The sequence below is a fragment of the Frankliniella occidentalis genome, unplaced genomic scaffold (genome assembly GCF_000697945.3).
Source record: "Frankliniella occidentalis isolate FOCC.00 unplaced genomic scaffold, Focc_3.1 Scaffold6, whole genome shotgun sequence".
NCBI lineage: Eukaryota > Metazoa > Arthropoda > Insecta > Thysanoptera > Thripidae > Frankliniella > Frankliniella occidentalis.
This window is the reverse complement of record NW_026267136.1, coordinates 3,537,790-3,558,998: the sequence shown is the minus strand read 5'-3', so window position 1 is coordinate 3,558,998 and position 21,209 is coordinate 3,537,790. Positions and strand designations below refer to the sequence as shown.

Here is a 21,209-nt window from a genome sequence, read left to right as displayed (position 1 = left end):
GAGAACCGAAGCGGGCCCACCGGCTGCTGCCCCGCCCCCTGCATGCGAAGGCCGTGGGAGTGGGACAGAAGACCCTCATTAAAAATGTCCTTCCCATCGATCGTGACCGTAACGCAGGGTTGCGGCGCAGCTCAATTCTTTTTGTTGAACAAATTATACTCGACGACGACGATGAGGTCAATTACTTACTTTTAAGCATCAAGTGCCGTTCTAAATCGACGATATTTCTCGATACATTCAGCGCTTCCGGGATAAGCTGCCAACACACAGATAGGCCCAAGATCCTTGATGACGTTGTTTGATTGCTTAAGACTGCAAAAATCAAGTCTTCAAAATACTAAAAACAGCTGTCTCAAACAGATGAAATTATTTGGAATCGTTTCTAGAACTTGAAAATATACAATACTTTTTCTTATTGTGTTCTATCGTTGGTACCCTTTGATAAAATCGAAGCGCGTGTATCGCAGCATCACAGGTTCTTTTGAAATCGTCAGGAAAGCCGTTGAGCCGAGCCCGATCACCCATCACCCGACACGCCGTCTTTTCGCTGTTCCATCACATTGTTCTTGGTTTGCACACTAAAAAGCGAAGGTAAAATGACTGCTCACGTTGGGGTTCGAAGAATGGTGCTGGCTGACATATGTCCTGGACTGGATGATTCACTTATAGTCGGTGTTATCATAGGCAGTCAAAGTGCGAAAATCGTGACCATGAAGAAAGGTAATAACCGTTCGTACACACTGTCGCGATGGATGTTCCTTAACAATGAATAAGTTTCTTACAAGCTTCTTCCTACAGACCTTTCTCAAAGAGGTGTATGGAATTTCACCCTTCGTGATTCTGAAGAAGACTTTGCTAATGTTGCTGTCTGGGGGTCACCTACGTACATTGAAAACTGTGCTGAACAATTTCATATCGGAGATGTTGGTGAGATCTTATTGCTTTAAGGATGCTGCATTACTAATAGCCTCTTAATACGGTTCAGTTCGTCGTGACCAGAGTGTGGGCACGCCTGTGTTTTCCCAACATTGAAATTTATTTTCAACTTTAAATCACTCATTGAACAAAACTGATGTACCTTATTGTCTCTCAATTTTCAGTATCAGTGACAAAGGCTCGGATAACTTTACGGGTTACAGGAGGGTCTGAAGACAACTTTAGGCCTACTGTCTCAAGGCGAGTATTATTCATTTCATCAAATAATAGTATACTTTACAGGAACTGAACCATATTCTCTGCATTTTAGTCCATTCCAGCTGACATTAACTGAGGGCTCATCAGAGATACAACATCACTATCTTCCAGATGCCCAACATTTTCAAAGTCTAATTCATGTGCCAACAAAGCAGTCTTCAGATATTACTCCTCTGAGGGATATTAGCTCCAGCGGGGACTTGATGCAAGGAAATTATGTTAATATTTTGGTGGCAGTTCAAAATGTAGGCTAAACCATTAAACTAGTTTTAGAAATCAATATAAATTTTTGGAAACCAATAAAAACAAAAATATGTGTTGAATATTTACACAGGTTCAAAGAGTGAGACAGTTGAAACTTCAAGATGGTCGTCAGATTGAGTGCCGAGAAATTGTGGTGTTTGATCGAACAAGCCATGGCTTATCAGTTCAGCTGTGGGATAAGGAAATTATTTACCAAGCATCTCAGTGGAAACCTAGAGAAACAAGTATAGATTAATTCTTTTTCATAGGCCCATAAAAGTCTCACAGAAAATCATATACTGTATAATTTTGCATACTAATTGTTCTGTGAATTTTGTCCAGTTCTGTTTATAGCAGATATCATCTTGAAATGGAGTGGGTACCGCAATGCCTCCTCACCTACGGTTAACTCAAAGACGATAATTACAGTTGATCCTCAAACAGAAGATGCAGAATGCCTCCGAGCATATGCAAGAGCTGCACCTCTCCAGCCTTCAGCCATAATAGATTATTTAACAAGCAACATAACAGATGGTATGATTAAGCAGTTCAGGAATGTTTCATCTTACTCCTGCTATTTAGCTTCCAGCATCCGAAATGTTCTGTCTGTAAGAACAGTCCTGTCACGTGGTTGGGCTGATGTGAAAAACAGTGTATCTGAAGATGAACAGCAATTTACTGCACTAGTTTATGCTGTTGTAACACATCTTGATCTTCATCATGACAATGTAGTACAATTAAAATGGTATGAGAACTATTCTGCCATGTTTCAGGGAGAAATCATACGTTATCACATGCCAATTAAACCTCACACTTCCTCTCTTACAGTGCCTCTTGCAACAAAGTTACTTCAGTTGAAAACTCATGTTCTAACCTTGACTGCCCAGTTGAGCAGGGATCAGAAACATTTGTTCCCCGAAGAATGTTTAACATACGAATTGATCTATCAGATCACACAGGAACTTTAAAAGGTTGTCGTCTCACTGCTGAAACTGCAGAAACTGTTCTAGGGTGCACAGTAAGTTCATTAGATGACTTAGGCTGTTCAAAATTAGTTTACTGTTGTCAATATTACTTAATTTTAAATCTTTGAATTTCCAAGGTATTAGAGTTTGGATCCATGTCAGATCAACAAAAAGATATACTCAAGTGGAATTTTTTGATGGAGCGTTGTGCTGCAAGAATACTGGTGCTTAAAGCTTCTCATGAGCGGCGCCAACCTTACATATCCCTGATCTCGTGCTCTATTGCAGACACTTCTGAAGTTGCTGCTAAAATTCCTATCTTGTGATCAACCTCATCATAAAAACTCACGAGATAAGCTTAAACAAAATCGAAAATTAAGAAGGTGCACTGATTACTAGATAGATACACCAAGATGATTGTGCGATCATACCATCCATTGGCATAGCCTGCAAAATGTCTTGTCAAATTACCTTAAATTAGATATTTAAAAAGTACCATAGAGGCAATACTTAGGCCTAGGTACCATATTCAAATGTAAAAAAAATTATTAAGTACATTTTCACTTGAGATACTTGACTTAATAAATCAATTATTACTTGCACAAATTATTTATTCTGTCCAGTATGTACAATGAGGAGCAACTTCCATGTGAGTAACAGCTCAGTTACCACACAAAAATTGATCAGTCACAACATAAATATCACATTGAATAAGGTCAAAAGCACTCATGCTCCTTCCTGTCTTGGGAACAGTAGTTTCTTAACCAATTTCAAATTTACAACTTCATTTCACAAATTACGCTTGGGGATTTCACACACTTTTTAAAATTCATTATAAAATTGCCACAGGACATCTGTCCTAAGTTGCTCCAGTTCCTGCTGTGGAGTCTATATGTACAACTGATTTTATCACCACACATTTCCTAGGTAGGTCCAAGACTTGACTAGGCTGTGTATATAAATGTAGGCCCTTAGATTTCTGCCAAACATAAAACAGAACATTAGATCCTATTAAACAGTGCTATGGAAAGGTAAAGAAAAGAAAATTAATTCGCAGTTGACAAGGCCATGGACTAAAGGTGCCCCCAGTATTGTAGATAAAGAATTCTTAAGAATACCTGGGTTTCAAAAGGGTGCCTAATGTCTCAACACCTATAATTTATCATGCAGTAGATAATTAAAAAATTACTTTACCATTTAGAACGCTTAGACCAGTCTTTAGGAGTCCAATGTAAACATTTGGGGTCAATTCTGATTTTTCTTTTGTCCATTGCAGATTTATGCTGCTGTACCATATCCTCCGTTAATGTTATTATATATTGGCCTTTGTAATAATTGATTAGGTTCAAATTTTGGAGGGTCGAAATGACGTCTTCTTTTTTTATGCTGGTCAGTTCACAAATTTCACTATGGAGAAAAGTACTTGAATTAGAACCTGCAATTTACAAGGGTGATAGCAAATAAAGTTGTCCACAACATACTTGATTGTAATTTGTGGTTTTTCGTTGTCTCCAGTTGGCTTTATTGAAATTAAGATGTCCAATATTGTATTGGCCCAGTACGACCGATAAGACAACAGTCCCAAATCTGATAGAGGCTTTTCTGGTGATCCAGTTTTACCTTCAAATTTGGATAATTCATAACCTATGAAGAAAAATTCAGAGGTATTAGTGAAACTTCATAAAAAATAAACACAATTACAGCAAATACAACAATAAAATTAAAACTGCTTACTAAATTCTATGAGCAATTTTCCATATCCTTTCCTCTGATAAGGAGGCATGGTAAGTATACAAGCAACGTTGTAGTCTTCTGTTGATTCCTTCTCTTTGCTAAAATAACCAACAATATGGAATCCTCTACTATCCAGATCCGTCATCACATAGAAGAGAAAAGGGTCTGTGTCATAATAGAGGGTCTTGTGATCTAGAAATAACTTTGCCAAAAGACAAAGGTTCTGAAAGAAAAATTTACTAGTAAAAAAACCATGCTATGCAAAGTATGTAAGAACACATTCAAAATTTGACAAATGCTTTACCTGAGCATACGCTTTATTTTTCCTCCCATCAATTTCAAAAAAGGATATGGTATTTTTTCTATAGATTTCATTCCCAGGAGGGTGACGAACATTGCATTTTGCCTAGATTAAAACAAACCTTAATTATTACAGTTATCTGTATACATCAAACCATTTAATGAATCAGTCAACTACAGAGATATTTTTTAAAAATGGATTTACTTACAAGATGTCTTTCCAAACATTTCCGACTTTTTCTGTACTTGAGACAAAATTCACATATGTAGATGCATGTTAAGTTAACAAGTTCCTGAAATGAAACAACACAGCAGGAATTTTAGTCTTTGCTCAAAAAGTCTACGAATTAGGAGAGCAAAGTGACTTAAGTAAGGTAACTCCTACCTGAGGATAAGGTGAAAAATACCATGGACGAATTCTATGTATGCCAAGCTCAATCATTTGTACATTTTTCATTCGGGTTACTACATCATCATTATGGGCAACCATACTACCAGTCAGCCTTGGTTGTTGAGTTCCATCAGCTGAGGGTTCTGGTGTCTGGGGCTGTAGAGTTTTTAAATTATTGTATAGATTACCTACATCATTTACTCAAAAGTAAAGTACAACATTTTAAAAATATTTCTTTACAGCTAGTACCTGAATCTTTTGAATTTTGTGGTTGGTTGGTGTTGCTGGGAGTCTTTCCTCCTCCTTTGAAAAGATAAAAATTACAGATTTTCTTAAATGCACTTAAAAGGAAAACTATGCGTAAAATCTTGGTATAACTAACCACAGGCGGAGTTGGAATTGGAACTGGAGTTGGAGTTAAAGGGACATCATTTTCAGTAGTTCCTTTCCGTTTACGGTTTATTTTTTTGTGAAGGGCTGCAGCCAGAGCAGCCCCACCTCCATTGGTGAGTGGATCACTGATTGGAGATGTTGGCCTTGATGACGGGCCAATACTGTTTGATCCAAGAATGGCTGAAAATATTACAAAGGAATTGTCAAAAATCAACAAATACAAATGTGTAATTAGCACACAAGACCAAATAATTTTGAGTAGTTTTTGTAAGTACTTGTCTTTTTTGGAGTATTGACTCCAGTTCCTGGCTGGCCATCTCTTCGAGGGTATTGTACTTTCCGAGTGTCCAATCTTTCGACACTGACCCATTCATCAAGTCGTTTGTTGACTGAAACATTCATGCAAGATAATTAATGAACCATTCTATTTAAAATGAGAGATTGAAAAAAAAAAAATATAATCAAATGAGGACTTACAATCAACATAGTGTACATAAAATGACAAATCTGAAGCTGTAGATCCTCGTATGCTCACAATTTCAGCAAGAGCTGGAATTAACAAAAGTAAATTAGTACAAGAGGAAAAATTGATTATCTACCTTATTATACAAATAATGGACACTTGTTGTATTAAATGAGAAATGAAGCAAATGAGAAGACAAACAAGAGCTTCATGTTTCAAGAGGAACCTACGCCAATCTTGTGTTCCACCCATACGAACAGGCAGCCGGCATCCTTCAACCAGTTCAGTCTGTAAGACCACAAAAATTTCATGAGTATATATAAACTTAAAATTAGAAGCATGCACAACAAATACATTCAAATTACAATACTGGTGTGTACCAGCATAAATGCAAAACTTCAATAAAGTACTAAAAAGAAGTAACATGAAAATTCTCTTTCATCAAGTGAAAGAAAGTTTAAATACAAATACATAAGTAACATGTAAGCTTAAAAATAATGGAGAGATTTTAAGAAATATTGAAATACAAAAGTGCAAGATGAGGTTAAGTAACATTCCCACTCTGCCTAGGCTTGAGTAATTTAACATTTTTTCAGTATCGAAAAATAAGAAAAACAAAAGATTAAGAACTAAATATTTAATAAATGAATTTTACTAACCGGTGAATCACAAATTGAATCCCTATCATCGCCATCTTCATTCATAATTTTTAAAATTCAAATATTTAAAATCCAAGCTCCCAAGCTTGAGTCCCTTGCTGATCATAACAAGAGTTACGAGAAGGCTGAGGCCGCAACTTTCACGGCCTTCTCTTCTCTTGTCAGCTCTGCTGCCAATAGTCTTAAATTTGGCGCGGTAGTTTGAAATTCTACGGTCTTATGCACTTCTGCCTGCGCTGCTGCTCAAAATCAGTTTACGTGCGGGAGTTGGTTGGTTGCATCATCTAGGATCCCTTTTGTTCCTAATCTCATCGGTATCTCTAGCTACTTGGGAGGCCTTTCTGCGAATTAGCAAATCATGTTAAAACCATAAGCTGTCAGCCTTTATATATCGTAGTGGCAAGTTACACAAATAGCCACAATCCTAACCTACGCGTCGTTTATCGTCGTATTTCAGACGCAACAGTTTCAGTTTCTGAAGAAGTAACAAATGTATGGCATGATTTGTTTAAAATATTTTTAAAATTTTCTCAATTTTCTTGACGTATTTTGTTTAGTGCTCAAACTTTTTGTTTTTTCTGTTTTATGATGATAATGTATTTTGTTTTGATTTCAGATGGTACTAGGGTACACTGTCAACCATCTTTTTCAACATCCTGTTGAAAAAGTTGTAAATGCCCATCGAAAGTCATATGACGAAAGCAAAGACATAATCGAAGTAAAGCAAGTCGAACATGAGCACGGTATGTAGTTTTGGTTTTCACTTCCACAGTATATCCTGTTATGCGTAATGTCTCTAAGTAATAATTTTTACTTACAGATGTACAAGGCCTTGAATATGTGAAATGGATTATCACATCATTCAACCCCATGCCCAATATTGTGAAAAAGGTCACCATACATGGCTTTTGCATTGTCAAATTGAAATGTTTGCTACCTTATTTTTTAAATTTTTTGTTCAATGGATTGCAGATGGGTGGAATGGATCATCCAAATATTCAAACAGAAGAAGAAATGTGGGTAGATGAACCTAGCAGACGCCACTGGTTTCGTCAGCAAAATATTTCTTTCATTGACAACATGATTCTGCAAAAAAACTCAACATTTGTACCAGATTCACACAACCCAGATTGGTATTTGAAACTATTTCCTTGATGCTGGAGCTGGAATTATCATATGAAACAGTTCAGTCATTGGTTTTAAGATCCATATTATCTCTTTCCTCAGGACTTGCTTTGAACAAGCAGGAGCAGTTGACATGTCCAACCTTGGTTTTGTTGGCAAGGCATTAGAGTTACTCTACAAAAATGTCATGGAGAATGATGTACGCAAACAAATTGCTATGATAGAGGGAATTCTCAACAAAAAACTTTGAGGGTAAACTCTACTTTACATAACTTTTTGTAATATTTTAAATTTATTTGTTAAGATTTTTGTTAGATTACTGCTTTTATTGTTATATAGAAATTGTTCTTTAACTGATTTATAGTGATAGTTTAGGTAGGTACATTCCAATACTGGCAAATAACTAGAATGGTGCTAAAACTTACATTTTGACAATTATTTATTAACTTTTACCAAATTTTATCCAAACTACTTACACCTGATTCATTGTTAGCTACTGAAAATATCTGCTTTAGACTGACAATTTCTTGACTCCGAAAAGGATAAATTTAATTTTTCAAGTGTCCATTGAAAATAGTTTGGTGGTTCAGTTTGCAGAACAAGATGTGATCCATCAATTAAAAATTGATGAAGAACCAATTCCTAAAAAAGGAAGCACAAGTTATATCTATATCATCTCAGGCAAAGAATGAGTACACTGGATAAACCTATTTTACTTACATGCAAATGAAAATGCAAAGGTATTAAAGTTTCTGATCCACTTCTTGCATTGAGGGCTTGAAGTAATGGTAGTGGTAATGCCTAAATTCCGAAAATAAAAAGAGTAACAGGTTACCAAACATAATTAGCGACCTAGGAGTGTGCACTGTACAATTGACATACCTTTACGGCTGGTGCATGCCACGGTTTTATTAAAACTGGTTTTTCAAAGACTGAGCCTACTCTTGGACCAAACATATTGTCGCCCAAAACAGGTGAGAACATTACATCAGATAGATACATTCTTGGAAAGTGATGTCTCATCTGCCATGTTGAAACTGAGACCAAAGATGCGAACTCTGATGTGGCAAGGACATTGTGTCTAATAAATCCAACATTGACCTCTCGGCGCTTGACTTCATTAGCACCCCAGTCGTGCAAAACTAGAGGCTAAAATATAGAAGAAGATTAGGTTTCATACAGAAAGACAAAGTCTTGGCTGAGCGCCTAAGATAAAATATAGATAGACTTAATAAAAGAGTGAAGCAAGACTGTTTGACACCTCGCGGACCTATTAACTAGTTTCCCCCAAAAAACTCAAAATGAAGGCAACATGAAAAAGTAATTCATATGCAAGGGGCAAGGAAAAAAAAAATTTTGCTTGAAAGATGGCGATTCATGAGGAAAATAGATTAAGGAATAGGTGTTAGAATTAGAACAGCAAAGGTGATGGAATTGAAGGTTCCTGCCTAGTTATTTTCCAATAAAATTATCAGTTGAAAACTCACATAATTTATATTATCTTTGCGTCGTTTTGTGACACCATATTGATTCACGTTTTCTTGCATGGAAGGACGACCAACAGTTACTGCTAAAAATGTTTGTTTAGGATCTCTTGAAAAAATTGCCTTAGATCTTTTGAGCGACTTTTCTATTCTTTTGGTAATCTTCTCATTTGATGAAAGCAATGTCACACCACTGCAGTACCTGAAAATTATATTAACATTTAAAAATAGAATCATCTGACAAAATTCTAATACTGTTTCAAAATATTTGCAGTTCAAAACTAACTTGTCGGGAACACTGACTAATTGCAAGTATTTGTAGCCAAACTCCTTGGCTAAGTAAGGTAGGCAATTGTAGATAGTGTCCTCTGTTCGTGATGACCCTAGATTCAGGGGCTTATTTATCGCCACAACACCATCTGCCAAGTGAAAGAAAATTGAAATTCAGCTTATGCAAAAAGCAATTAACAAGAGATCGGCTTCTAATGTTGCAGCAGAAGCATTTTAAATGCTTACTCTGGTGATAAAAGACATTCTCCAACAAATATTTGGAGGTTGACTCAACATCCAAATACTTCCATATGCTGCTATATTCATGAAAACTCTTAGATTTTTCATGGATTGACTGATCTGAGTTGTTAACATTGCATGAATGAAACGAGCATAAACTATTTTTAAATGAATGAATGGTATTGGAAAAATAAACTTTTTGAAGGCATGATTTGAATGATGACATGTCAGTAAAATTCCCTAGATTTACAGAGGAAAGAACAACCACATACAAATAAAGATATTTAAGCTGATTAGTGTACAAACGTTATTATTGCAATTATAACCAAAGTAATCACATGTCCAAGATGGGCGGTTAAGAAAAATATATATAGATATAATTTGAACGCCTCAGTAAAAGCACAGATTTTTCTTGGTAATTGTTGTTAATACTTGTTGAATTGAATGTATTATAAAAACCTAAGCAATAACTATGAAGAAAGAGGAAAGTGACAACAGAAATACCCCATTAAATCAGAAAATCAGATTATGAGAAATTCAAATCAAGTTCGATACTCGTTTACCAGAACGAGAATCGACGTTAACTTTTGTTTCTGTTTTGATGGTTGTTGCAGTTGCATAGGGTTTTGCTACCGTTGGTGTGTATTTTATACACATTTGACACATTCCTGTAGGATGCGCTTCAAAAGACCCAAGATTTTCCGATGCGTTGAAACAAGCCTCTTCATTTTACTCAGATTTCAGTGTGTTGCCATGGCTGTGTAAAGTGTAAAACCATATAATGGCAGCGGGGAACGAGTGTGCTGAGGCGACTCGGGTCCTTCTAGTAGACCCGCAGTCCCTGCCGGTTCTTTTGCAAAATGATTCAGAGGGGGATACTGGCAACATATCTGTTGACCTCCTGCAACAAGCCTTGCAGGGCACCTCAGCCATTGACGACGGGGATGACGAAGAGTCGGGCGAGGAGGTTAGCCTGGATGCACTCGCAGGCGGCAACAACGATGTTGTGGCCATTTATCAAGGCGAAGAGGGACAGACGCACACAATCAAGATTTCTCTGGCTGAAGCCCAATCATTGGGACTCCAATTTGATACAGATAACTACCCACTATCATTAAGTAATGGCTCGCTCCTGAGTGGCGTGAAAGTTGTCAATGATCAACTAAGCGACAACACTGGTGGTCTAAATAATTCGAGCCTTTTGCAAAGTGTGGCATGCTCTAATGTAGCAGCAGATGGAAGGATCATTGATGAAGAAGGCAACATTGTTCAGACAACAGAGGGTTTGCAAATACTTCCTTCCACATTATCTTCATTCCTTGACGATGGAATGAATCAATCTCTCTCCATTATTCCTCAGTATGAACTAGATGGTACAGTTACTTATGCTGTTAAACTGAAAGATCAGAATGATACTGTTTTGGGAACGGACTATCATATACTCGAACCTGACTCCTCAGCTAAAACGGGCTTGGACATTGAAGAGGAGCTTAAAAATTCTAATTCTGGTGCCTCAACAATTCAGGTTCCTATATCTACTTTAGAAGCCTTGTCCAAACAAATGCTGCTGCCATCCACAAGCTCATCAGTACCCATTTCAATGACACTATCAATTCCAACTCAAACTTCAGTGCCGTCTCATTCATCTGTATCTTCATCCACCAGCCTGGCTACACCTAATCCTAACAGGTTCTTTCAAATTGTTACGGGTCATGGTTCAGTTGGACTCAATAATGTTATTACTGCTGACCCTGCGACACTTAGCACCATTGTATCACAACCAACCCTCAGTGTTAATCAACAGCATGCTCATCTAATCAGCCAGTCTACACCGATGATCAATGTTCAAAACTCTCCAGCTTTAACCATTGTAGGTAATAGTGGGACTAGAAGTCAACACACATCAAGACAACACAGTCTGAATGATAAGTAAGATTTTATCAAACTCTGCTTCTGTATTTTGTATCTCATTCTAGTAGAAATTGCTTATATATGCTACAATAATTTTCTGTATCTACCCAGATTGCAACCAATACTGCCATTGCCGAAGAATCATCAAGGCACACACTTAAAAACTGTGACAGCATTAAAAAAGTTGCCTATACCTGCTAAAGCTGTTGCTCCATCTGCCATCACTACATCCTCAGTCAGTTCACCTGCATTAGCATCAGTAGCACCTCAAACCAGCCAACCAAATTTTGGAAGTGCCTCATCTTTAAAAACTATGCAATTGTCCAATGCAAGAGTCTCATCATCCACTTCCAATTCATCAAAGCCTTTGGGCTCCAGTGAAAATCCTATTCAGTTAGTTCAACAAGGACAGACATTTCACAGGTATTTTTCCTTTTTGTGTGCTTAAACTATTAGTTTTCTATTGAGGGAATTATTTTTTTAATAATGACTAATTATGTTTATTTTTATAAAAATATAGCATGCAAGCACTGAGTCAGGCTCAATTACGACAGATTGCCACTGTTTTACAGCAAAAGCATTTAAATTCAAACTCTGTTACTTCAAAAAATGTTCTTTTTGATGAGCAAACCAAGACTCGAATTGTGTACAGGTATACTGTTGTTTTGTTGAAGTATAGAGGGTGGCTGCTAGATTTTCGATTGTGACTAGCTTCTTTTCTTGAATATCTTAGTTATTAATCATTCTGTGTACTCATGACAGAGTTGTGTATCCTGAGGATGTCGATCTTCAACAACCAACCTCTCCAACTGAAATTACTGGAGGTTCTGTTGGGCAGCCATTAAAAAATGCCAGTCGCTTGAAAGGCAAGAAAGGTCGGCCAAAGAAAGGAAGACGGACAAAGCAGCTGGGGGTAGAGAAGCATACTAATAAATTAAGTCAAGTTTCCATACCTTCAGACCCCTCTAGCTCTCAGCCCGTAGGTGTCAAAAGTTGTAATACCAGAGAAGAAAATGGGCAACCAGATGAAGTGCCAAAGGTAGGTGCTTTCACACATTACCTGTTTCTTTTTTTTTTTAAGTAAATAGATTTTTATTTTTTAATTGTTGAGAAATGAAAATGAATATTTTCTCTATTAGGTTGAAAGGAAAAAGGTTTTGGGATCCAGAACAAGGTCAGGGCGTGTTTCTCGGCCTCCAAAGCACATGATGAAAGATTACAAACGTCTTCACCATACCGACTTCCGGGAGCGAGATGTTGATGATTCCGATGGAGGCTACTCAGACTACAGCAATCCTGACCAGACACTTGATAAGCCCCCCCTGAAGGAGGTAGAAATGAATTTGTCTCCAGGTAAGAAGAGATATAGTAGCTTGACCAAAATTCTGCACTTTTGTTTAAGGCAACATTATCTCAATATTTTCCATTTTCATCCAGCAAAGAAAAGAATTTCTCGCTTTACATGTCCCACATGTGAAAAATTGTACCTTGGCCTCGGTCGAATGGAAAAACATTTTTTACAACACCCAGATCATGGTTCATTTGAGGAATTCAAGCAGCATCTAGCAGCCTCAACTGCTACTGATATGAATGTTGGTGAAGGTAAGCCATCCATCTCTTCATTTTATTGTCAGTGCTACATTTATTATCCGAGCAATGTTTAATGAAATAAATGAACAACCCCTTAGAGACTCTTGGTGAAAAAGAAACAAAAAGTCTCTCTACTAAAGGCCATTCACTTAAGGGTAAGAAAAGAGCCCAAGGTTTTAGTCAATCCGAAAAGGAACGCTCAGAACTACGTAAGAAAAGATTGAAGCAGGTAATGAATTATGAAATCTAATTAGGTGTAAAATTGTGGATTTGGTTTTCTATTGCAATGCTTTATTTAAAATTATTTGTGTGCAGGCTTTACAAGCCTGTGAGGTTTCAGAAGTACTCGAAATAGCTGGACCTCTTGTTGCTCGATACTATTCCTTGTGGGATCTATTACTGTTACGTCTTTCATCAAGAGAAGAGTCCAACTTGGAAAAAAGTACTTGTGCCCTTGTTGATGATCACAAGGATGGTTTAAAATTAACTCAGGATAGCTTGAACGCTCAGGGTCTACCTACTGTAGACAAGCATGATGATTTCTTGAGGAAGGACTGTGATAGTGGTCAAAATATTCGCTCTACTAACAATCGAGTTCAGTGGTTACTCATGGAACTTGCATCTCTAGCTGATACTTTACAATCCGTGGCAGGAGATCTATTTCAGCCAGCCCTAATGCATGGTGATGGTAAAAATCATGTGAAGGTATGCTGAAATAATTTAACAAATTTTCTTTCTATTGGAGCACAACTTGACAAAAGGTTATTTGCCACACCATTATATTTTTAATTTTTATTTTGTGTTTTACAGATAACCCAAAAAAATATATCAGAATTTCTTGGTGTAAGTTGTGGTCTGTATAGTGTAAATGAAGAACATTTATTTAGAAGGATGGAATCAGTTTCTGGTAATTCTAAGCAAACCTCAAATGAAGACATGGACGTGCCTCCTGGAAAAAAATCTCGAAAACTTGATCCAAATGAATTTAATTTGAATCTAGCTCACGAAGGTAAGGAAATTAAGTTTTACTGTGTTTCTCCTGCTTTATTTTTTTTCTGATAGTGTGATTTATTGCCAACAGCTCCTGTTTGTCCTGAAACATTGTCTACACTATCTCTGATGGTGAAACCTGGCAATGACAAAGTCATGCTTACGGAAGATATGCCCTTTTTAAATTCTAGTGATGATATGATTTGTGGTAGTGAAGATCCTGACCTCTCAACAGATAGTAAGCGTGACCAAGATTGTGATCCAGCTGCTGGTTTGCAGGTTGTTGATGACATTGTTAATGAACGCTTGAAAAACCTTAGTGACAACATGAACTTTTCAGTACCATTGCAGGGTGAATTAGATACTTCAGCTATGAATAGTCAACAAACAGACCTTCATTTAATGTCAAGTTTTGGTGATGCTGGCAATTCCATTTCTGTCAGTCATTCTTCTGTGATATCAAATAATTTAGCTGAGAACAATAAGTCATCAGCCAGTGTATCAAATATGGACTTAATAGGTTCATATTCTATGCCATCACTCACACGCCCTACCACACATAATGTAAATATTTCAAATTCTGAACCATCTAACGATTTATCTAGTGCTCTAGAACCAGTTACTAGTCAAAGTATGCTTGGTAACTTTGGCATGAGTCTTTCATCTCTCTCTTCTTTTGATCCACTTCAATCTCAATCTTCAACTGTTTCTCATTCAGAAGATAGTTTCCTTGAAAGTTTAAGTTCATTTGAAGCACCTCTTTCTCAGTCATGTGATGCTTCAAGCGCAACGGGATCCACATTCAATGACAGTGTAATGAAGTCCAATGGTTTACTGCATCTTGGGAATGAAACACAAGAGCCTTCACGGTTGCCTCCAAAATTCATTTCATCTTTTACACCGGCTATCACAAATGAAAAATCGTCAACCACTATATCAACAGCTCAGAGATTGCAGAGGACCTACTTAGAACTTGACAGTGGACTTGATGTTGGATTGGATCTTGATTTTGAAGCTTTCACTCAGGAATTAAGCATGAATCAGAATAATAATTCGTGAACTCAGTTTCATGTAACTAAAGAGTTATTTGCCACTAGCAGGCTTAAAGATGCTGAAACTCTTTGTGATTTTTTAAAAAAGGAATGCGGAATACGGAATACTGAGGTACTGACCATCTGTGATCTTTCTCTTCTTTTCTTGAACTAATATAGAGCTCAATTTTATGTCATTTCAATCAACACAATCGATCAGCTGTTTATTTTGGCTGTGCTCTATAGTCATTGTACTAAAATGTCTTGTGTAAGTTTAAGAACATTGTGTTGCTGAGACAGTTAGTTTGTGTTATGTTGTACTATTATTTGTTTAGCAATTTTATATGTTTAGAATTATTTTCCTCTGTTGAATGCTTTGTTAGCGATTAGTTACGGTTATGACCATAATACTTAAGAAGCAATTAGGCAGGTGTAATGTCCTCCTGAAATAAATGTCATCATAGTTTGCTGATCAAATTTCTTTGCAGAATCTTGTGACAATATTATGTACAAAGCAAATAGGTATCCACCTCATCTTATGGCATTATATTAAACTTATTTTCACGTTTTTGGTTAATTTGTTTTCAGCAAAACCTTTTTTTGAGATTTTGGTGAGCAGTTGACTCTTATGCTTCCATGCATTTGTGTTCCTTCTCATTTTTTGTTGCCAATCCTTAGTTTCACATAATAATTGTAGAATATGTCAATAGAACTACAACCAAACTTCAAGTGTATGATATATAACATTAGTTGAACAGTTGTTAAGTTCTAAGACTGAGAAATAGTAATTACCTACGGTCAGTGTAGAGTATTATGAGACTCACTTAAATGTAAAACTGGTGTAATTATTAATTTTTTTAATGTGAATTTGATCTACTTATAGAACTCAATATTTTTATACTACACTGTTTTATTGTACAACTTGCCTGACCTTGGCAGAAAACTAAATGTAAATAACTGTATTGCTCCATTAATTCAAATCTTTGGTTTTACCTTGATTTTTCTGTGAACCTCTTTGAATAGATGTCTACTTATATACTGTACTATTGTGTATTGGCTGCTCTGCTGCAGGAAGGCTGCTTATGTAAGCTGTACTGTCTTGTATGTTCCTGTAATTGTATGTTGCTTCAAAACTTCCGCTTTAATGTTTTAATACTGTGAAGAAACTTTGGTCTTAAAGCAGCATCATAAGAACCCATGTAAGTAAATTATTTGTGGGTGGAATAATAAATGTTAACATCATACTCAAAACTAATTTTCTATCTTAGATCTGTTTCGTAAAAGATAGTTTCAAGCAAAACTTTACATTCATTTGAAATGAAGGGTTGAAGAGTCCAGCTGGTGATGTAGTAAGATAAGCATTCTTTTTTTGGAGAATGGGCAACCTCTTCCTTTATAACATTTTTCAGAGCCAGTTCTTTTGCATAAGCATTATAAATCTCCTGATATGCTTGTCCTTTCAAAGGAAAGTAGAAAGTATGAATAACTCACAGTGAGGTATAAATTATTTGGGTGGGGAGCTCTACGTACCAAATTTTCCAGTGGACCATGAAAGATGAATGGGACCCTTATCGCCACCTTGTAGATTGTCAAGTTCGACAAGGGCTTTCAACTGTTGTACTAAAACTGCTAGATTAGTAAAGCAAGAATTCTGAAACAATGGAATTTCTTCTATTAAAAGAGCTGACAAATCTTAACAAAGGCACAAATTATTTCAAAGTCTTTTCGGAATAGCAACTTACCATTTTATCTAGAACATGTTGTAGTTGATCACATCGTTCTTGCAGACCTTGAGGGTAAAGTTCTCTTTCACTACTTCTCCTGTACAATGATAATTCAAACCTAGATGTAAATAAGAAATGCAGTAAACACAAATTCTAATATAAAAATGATCGTAACTTACATAGAGTCAATCTTCAAAGTTTTTATGCTGTTGAGAACCGCAATTCCAGTTACGTGAAGCTTACTCCATTGCTTCACAAAATTCTTAAGCTCTATTGCAGACTCTTTAATTTTCAATGGTATGCCTGAAAGGTTTGTATTTCTTGGAAGAGCTGTAAGTGAGGAGCAAACAAAGTAACATAACAAATGTGAAAATTAATGACAGTCGTTTTCTTCTTTATTTTCTAACTTACATTCTACAACTTGGCGTCGTTTTGATGATGCTATGTCTACACGTGGTGTATTACTGTTTGACATCTTATTGGTCCTATTTTTTTGTTTTTATTAGTTAAAATACATTTTAGAACTATAACCTCTTCCAGCTCGTGTTGATGTTTAGTTTGAGCAGTTTCAGCTGAGCTGAGCTAGTAATTTTTCATCTTGTATTAAACTTCATCGTTTTAAAATAAAATATGTAATAAAGAGATGTATCTCAAATTTCTGGGAGAAGAAAACGCTGATGATGAAAGCAAACACGAATTCGGTAACTATTGGAGCAAAAGAATTTAAATATTGCCTAAATTTCGAACGCAAAGTTCGAAAATCGCGCTCTTCTGACTTTCACTCACAACTTTAGTCAGTATCATATCTTCACCGTATAGAAACTCTCAAGCAAGGACATATTTCTTTACCAATGTGGCTGATAAATTTTGAAATATATAGAAAACTGCATGCCATGTGGGGAGTGTGGATGTATTCATGCTTCTTTTGAATTTGTTAAAAACTTGACCAAACAAGGTAACATATTTTTATATTTGATAGAGGGCGTCGACACAAGACGACAACCTACTGAAAATTTGCAGCACAGTTCTGGTTCTAATTTCACTTTGATTAATTGTCAGTGGTCATTAAAAGTCTTGCCACGCACGCCGCACACGCCATACATTATTTAAATTTGCTATCGGGTGGACATTTCGCCCGTGGCCGGCACATCCCACCGGCAACCTGTTGCTCGCTTGTGATGAATGGCGTTGGTTAACCCGCGACGCCACATCGTCGTCGAAAACCGCCGTTTCACCTTGTTCCTGTAACGCGCGTGACGTAACGTAACGTAGGGACGTAGGCGGCGGGCGAAGGCACACCCGTAAAGAGAAGTCACGGGACGGCTGCTTGCTGTTGACAAGTTCGATATCTTAGGCCTAGAAGCAGCTCCCAAACGTTTCGCTACTCCGCGCGCTTGTCAAGCGTCACATTTTAACAGTGGATGGACCTGTGAGTGCAGTGCAGTGACGTGTACGAAAGTCGGCTCAGTCCGGCGTAGGCCTCTCTGTGCGGCGGGGCAGGCGGGCGGCACGGCTTCACGCGAGTCGGGTCGAGTCAGTGGATTGGATATTGTGACCAGTGCAAGTGTAGTTCAAATTTTCCAACATGCCGAAGCAAATGAATGTGCGTGTGACGACGATGGATGCGGAGTTGGAGTTTGCTATCCAGCAGACTACCACCGGCAAACAGCTCTTCGACCAAGTTGTGAAAACAATTGGCCTTCGTGAGGTGTGGTTCTTCGGCCTCCAGTACACAGACAGCAAGGGTGACTTGACGTGGATCAAACTCTACAAGAAAGTCACCAGCCAGGATGTCAAGAAAGAGAATCCATTGCAGTTCAAATTCCGAGCCAAATTTTATCCAGAGGATGTAGGACAAGAACTTATTCAGGACATTACTCTGAGACTTTTCTACCTTCAAGTCAAGAATGCCATCTTATCAGACGAAATATTTTGCCCTGCTGAAACATCTGTTCTTTTGGCATCATACGCTGTGCAAGCCAGACATGGTGATTATAATGCTTCAATTCATGAGCCTGGCTTTCTAGCAAGGGATCGGTTGCTACCTCAACGTGTGTTTGATCAACATCAAATGTCCAAGGACCAGTGGGAAGTTCGTATTATTCGCTGGTGGACAGAGCACAAAGGTATGCCTCGTGAAGATGCAATGATGGAGTACCTTAAAATTGCTCAAGATCTTGACATGTACGGCATTAACTATTTTGAGATCCGTAACAAGAAAGGCACAGATTTATGGCTTGGTGTTGATGCCTTAGGATTGAATATCTATGCTAAAGATAATAAGCTCACACCAAAAATTGGTTTCCCTTGGGCTGAAATCAGCAATATTTCATTTAATGACCGCAAGTTCATTATCAAGCCTATTGACAAGAAAGCACAGGATGTAGTCTTCTTTGCACCTCGTGTCCGCATTAACAAACGCATTCTTGCTTTATGCATGGGAAATCATGAACTGTTTATGCGAAGACGTAAACCTGACACTATTGATGTTCAACAAATGAAAACTCAAGCTAGAGAGGAAAAGCAAGCTATGCAACAACAGAGAGAAAAGCTTCAGATGGAAATTGCTGCACGAGAAAAGGCTGAAAAGAAACAGCAGGAATATGAAGAGAGGCTTCGTTCCATGCAAGAAGAAATTGAAAGACGCCAGCAAGAATTGACCACTGCTCAGGACATGATTCGTCGGCTGGAAGAGCAGTTACGCCAGTTGCAGATTGCAAAGGATGAGCTTGAAACACGCCAGAATGAGCTACAAGCAATGATGGAGCGCTTGGAGGAGAGCAAGAACATGGAAGCTGCTGAAAGAGCCAAGCTTGAGGAGGAAATTCAAACCAAGCAGATGGAGGTCATGCGTATTCAAGATGAGGTTCAGGCTAAAGATGAGGAGACCAGACGTCTTCAAGAAGAGGTTGAACTTGCAAGGGAAAAGCAAGAGGCTGCAACAGCAGCATTGGCAGCCGCTGCCACCACTCCCAAGCATCACCATGTTCAAGAAAATGAGCATGATGATGATGATGAAAATGATGAGATGAGCAATGGTGATGTGAGCCGTGATCTTGCTACGGATTCAGATATTGTTGATCCTATTGAAGAACGACGTACTCTTGCTGAGCGTAATGAAAGACTTCAAAGTCAATTGAAGAGCTTGAAAGAAGACCTCGCCCAGTCCCGTGATGATTCCAAGGAAACAACCATGGATAAGATTCATCGTGAAAATGTTCGTCAGGGCCGTGATAAGTACAAGACTCTGCGAGAAATCCGTAAGGGCAACACCAAGCGCCGGGTTGATCAATTTGAAAATATGTAATCTTTTCAAGTGTACTTGGATTCTCTTTTATGACAAAGAGAAATCATGGCATTGAAGATTTATTCATGTTCAATCTCTTCCCCTCATCTTTGTCTGCGAGTGAATAATAGTTTGAAAGTTAGTGCAGTCTTCAAAGAGATTGTTTTATTGGAGTTTTCTGGGACTACTTTCATGTTGAGGACTCCTGGGGGAAGTGATTTTAAAGTGAGATCGTCATCTTTTCCATGACTGAGGCTCTGACGAGCAGGAAAGGCCCACAGTACTCAGCCAGCCTTCTAATCAGGTGTGATACATTTGTACAGCTCATTATTTTTTTAATATCTGATAGTATTTCTGATAACTATGCTGTTTAAAGATGTGCCTATGTTTTAATGTAGGTATTAATTATTCAATCCTCATATCTATAAATCAGAACGTTCATGTAGTAAAGAAAACAATATTTGTCCTTGCCAATGTATTTTTGACCAGTTGTACTCTAAGTTGGCATATTGTTTCAGCCTGACAAAATTTACATAGATGTATTGTATGCCGCCGTCCATTTCTTTATGGCTCAATTATGTGAGCATTGCATGTGGGGGTCTTGCACTTCAGGGTAACCTTTTCTATTCAGTCTGGCATTAGTATTTAGTTCTATGTTCTCTTTTCAGAACAAAAGCATGTTATCCATTCCTCCTTCCTGTTCAGTTGTTTTATCCTATCTAAATTTCATTTTGTCAATTTTGACAGACTGTGTTATCAATCATCCTCATACATACTGGATTAAGGCAGGGTTTCTTTTAAGCAAGTTCTATAATTTGAAGTGACTCAATTCTCTTCAGATTTGACTGAATGGCAGGGTTATTTGAGGCATGTTTCTCTTCCTAGTTTTTTCCCCTGTAATACTATTCTTGATGTTTATTGGGTCCTAGATCAGTATTATTGTTACTGAGCATCTGTTTATCACAGTAATGCTCGTTTAGCCCCACTGTTGTCAGACCTATCACTAATTGGAGAGAGAAACTATTGGTCTCAATACTTCTCAAACTTTTATTGAAGTGGTGCATTTTTTAACTCACCTAATGCTGAGTTTAGATTTCAGATTCCATCAGCATTTATGAATACATTATTAAGGTCCTGTTTTTGGCAATGGGAGGGCATTTGGTTTTATTCCCATTGCAACTCTATTTTTTATAATTTGGTTTCATCTTATTTTCTT

General features: G+C 37.4%; 7 protein-coding genes across 9 annotated transcripts; 4 read left to right on the top strand and 3 right to left on the bottom strand.

Moving 5' to 3' along the window:
- The first annotated feature begins 12 nt into the window (after positions 1 to 12).
- On the top strand, positions 13 to 3,011 carry LOC113217035 (meiosis-specific with OB domain-containing protein). Its single transcript, XM_026436878.2, has 9 exons — positions 13 to 720; positions 799 to 927; positions 1,101 to 1,176; positions 1,247 to 1,439; positions 1,529 to 1,682; positions 1,780 to 1,971; positions 2,020 to 2,182; positions 2,266 to 2,455; positions 2,540 to 3,011. The coding sequence occupies exons 1-9, from the start codon at positions 597 to 599 to the stop codon at positions 2,726 to 2,728; spliced, it is 1,410 nt and encodes a 469-aa protein (XP_026292663.2). The 5' UTR covers positions 13 to 596; the 3' UTR covers positions 2,729 to 3,011.
- Positions 2,993 to 6,504, bottom strand: LOC113217018 (histone acetyltransferase Tip60). 2 transcript variants are annotated; one of them, XM_026436867.2, is made up of 13 exons: positions 6,343 to 6,504; positions 5,914 to 5,971; positions 5,698 to 5,769; positions 5,496 to 5,609; positions 5,210 to 5,400; positions 5,077 to 5,130; positions 4,822 to 4,983; positions 4,646 to 4,729; positions 4,441 to 4,542; positions 4,137 to 4,359; positions 3,884 to 4,046; positions 3,597 to 3,809; positions 2,993 to 3,381 (listed from the first exon to the last, which is right to left on the bottom strand). In XM_026436867.2, coding segments are annotated over exons 1-13 (1,482 nt in total). In that variant the 5' UTR covers positions 6,388 to 6,504; the 3' UTR covers positions 2,993 to 3,380. The 2 variants fall into 2 exon arrangements, with proteins under 2 accessions (XP_026292652.1, XP_026292645.1); XM_026436860.2 differs by lacking the exon at positions 2,993 to 3,381 and having other exon boundaries at positions 3,593 to 3,809.
- Positions 6,505 to 6,586: 82 nt separating this feature from the next.
- LOC113217258 (PRELI domain-containing protein 2) lies at positions 6,587 to 7,891 on the top strand. The gene is made up of 5 exons (XM_026437074.2): positions 6,587 to 6,834; positions 6,959 to 7,085; positions 7,163 to 7,233; positions 7,315 to 7,475; positions 7,570 to 7,891. Exons 2-5 carry the CDS (start codon positions 6,959 to 6,961, stop codon positions 7,715 to 7,717), a joined length of 507 nt encoding a protein of 168 aa, XP_026292859.1. The 5' UTR covers positions 6,587 to 6,834; the 3' UTR covers positions 7,718 to 7,891.
- On the bottom strand, positions 7,889 to 9,967 carry LOC113217241 (mitochondrial mRNA pseudouridine synthase RPUSD3-like). 2 transcript variants are annotated; one of them, XM_052272024.1, is made up of 7 exons: positions 9,800 to 9,967; positions 9,468 to 9,701; positions 9,238 to 9,370; positions 8,955 to 9,153; positions 8,350 to 8,616; positions 8,188 to 8,268; positions 7,889 to 8,109 (listed from the first exon to the last, which is right to left on the bottom strand). In XM_052272024.1, exons 2-7 carry the CDS (start codon positions 9,685 to 9,687, stop codon positions 7,957 to 7,959), a joined length of 1,053 nt encoding a protein of 350 aa, XP_052127984.1. In that variant the 5' UTR covers positions 9,688 to 9,701; positions 9,800 to 9,967; the 3' UTR covers positions 7,889 to 7,956. The 2 variants fall into 2 exon arrangements, with proteins under 2 accessions (XP_052127984.1, XP_026292845.1); XM_026437060.2 differs by having other exon boundaries at positions 9,468 to 9,966.
- A 103-nt stretch (positions 9,968 to 10,070) lies between these two features.
- LOC113217218 (uncharacterized) lies at positions 10,071 to 16,238 on the top strand. Its single transcript, XM_026437044.2, has 10 exons — positions 10,071 to 11,390; positions 11,484 to 11,795; positions 11,893 to 12,024; positions 12,135 to 12,411; positions 12,512 to 12,725; positions 12,810 to 12,974; positions 13,061 to 13,191; positions 13,278 to 13,667; positions 13,773 to 13,971; positions 14,044 to 16,238. The coding sequence occupies exons 1-10, from the start codon at positions 10,243 to 10,245 to the stop codon at positions 15,009 to 15,011; spliced, it is 3,936 nt and encodes a 1,311-aa protein (XP_026292829.1). The 5' UTR covers positions 10,071 to 10,242; the 3' UTR covers positions 15,012 to 16,238.
- Positions 16,236 to 17,799, bottom strand: LOC113217248 (cyclin-dependent kinase 2-interacting protein-like). Its single transcript, XM_026437066.2, has 5 exons — positions 17,119 to 17,799; positions 16,887 to 17,037; positions 16,726 to 16,804; positions 16,514 to 16,634; positions 16,236 to 16,439 (listed from the first exon to the last, which is right to left on the bottom strand). The coding sequence occupies exons 1-5, from the start codon at positions 17,180 to 17,182 to the stop codon at positions 16,243 to 16,245; spliced, it is 612 nt and encodes a 203-aa protein (XP_026292851.1). The 5' UTR covers positions 17,183 to 17,799; the 3' UTR covers positions 16,236 to 16,242.
- A 204-nt stretch (positions 17,800 to 18,003) lies between these two features.
- LOC113217228 (moesin/ezrin/radixin homolog 1) lies at positions 18,004 to 20,616 on the top strand. The gene has a single exon (XM_026437051.2). The coding sequence runs from the start codon at positions 18,293 to 18,295 to the stop codon at positions 20,012 to 20,014; it is 1,722 nt and encodes a 573-aa protein (XP_026292836.1). The 5' UTR covers positions 18,004 to 18,292; the 3' UTR covers positions 20,015 to 20,616.
- The last annotated feature ends 593 nt before the right edge of the window (positions 20,617 to 21,209 follow it).

Bases quoted from the DNA above. Each gene is read 5' to 3' on its own strand.
- LOC113217035 (XM_026436878.2), top strand. From the start codon at position 597: ATGACTGCTCACGTTGGGGTTCGAAGAATGGTGCTGGCTGACATATGT. The intron at 1,177-1,246 runs GCGAGTATTATT...TCTGCATTTTAG, and splicing joins TTTAGGCCTACTGTCTCAAG to TCCATTCCAGCTGACATTAA. The intron at 1,683-1,779 runs GTATAGATTAAT...AATTTTGTCCAG, and splicing joins GTGGAAACCTAGAGAAACAA to TTCTGTTTATAGCAGATATC.
- LOC113217018 (XM_026436860.2), bottom strand. From the start codon at position 6,387: ATGAATGAAGATGGCGATGATAGGGATTCAATTTGTGATTCACCG. The intron at 5,131-5,209 runs GTTAGTTATACC...ATCTTTTCAAAG, and splicing joins CAATTCCAACTCCGCCTGTG to GAGGAGGAAAGACTCCCAGC. The intron at 4,047-4,136 runs GTAAGCAGTTTT...TTTTCTTCATAG, and splicing joins AAAATTGCTCATAGAATTTA to GTTATGAATTATCCAAATTT.
- LOC113217258 (XM_026437074.2), top strand. From the start codon at position 6,959: ATGGTACTAGGGTACACTGTCAACCATCTTTTTCAACATCCTGTTGAA. The intron at 7,086-7,162 runs GTATGTAGTTTT...TTTTACTTACAG, and splicing joins GCAAGTCGAACATGAGCACG to ATGTACAAGGCCTTGAATAT. The intron at 7,476-7,569 runs GTATTTGAAACT...CTCTTTCCTCAG, and splicing joins GATTCACACAACCCAGATTG to GACTTGCTTTGAACAAGCAG.
- LOC113217241 (XM_052272024.1), bottom strand. From the start codon at position 9,687: ATGTCATCATTCAAATCATGCCTTCAAAAAGTTTATTTTTCCAATACC. The intron at 9,154-9,237 runs GTTAGTTTTGAA...TATAATTTTCAG, and splicing joins TTAGTCAGTGTTCCCGACAA to GTACTGCAGTGGTGTGACAT. The intron at 8,110-8,187 runs GTAAGTAAAATA...TTCCTTTTTTAG, and splicing joins CTTTGCATTTTCATTTGCAT to GAATTGGTTCTTCATCAATT.
- LOC113217218 (XM_026437044.2), top strand. From the start codon at position 10,243: ATGGCAGCGGGGAACGAGTGTGCTGAGGCGACTCGGGTCCTTCTAGTA. The intron at 11,391-11,483 runs GTAAGATTTTAT...GTATCTACCCAG, and splicing joins CAACACAGTCTGAATGATAA to ATTGCAACCAATACTGCCAT. The intron at 12,975-13,060 runs GTAAGCCATCCA...ACAACCCCTTAG, and splicing joins TGATATGAATGTTGGTGAAG to AGACTCTTGGTGAAAAAGAA.
- LOC113217248 (XM_026437066.2), bottom strand. From the start codon at position 17,182: ATGTCAAACAGTAATACACCACGTGTAGACATAGCATCATCAAAACGA. The intron at 16,805-16,886 runs GTAAGTTACGAT...ATCATTGTACAG, and splicing joins ACTTTGAAGATTGACTCTAT to GAGAAGTAGTGAAAGAGAAC. The intron at 16,635-16,725 runs GTAAGTTGCTAT...CCATTGTTTCAG, and splicing joins AACATGTTCTAGATAAAATG to AATTCTTGCTTTACTAATCT.
- LOC113217228 (XM_026437051.2), top strand. From the start codon at position 18,293: ATGCCGAAGCAAATGAATGTGCGTGTGACGACGATGGATGCGGAGTTG.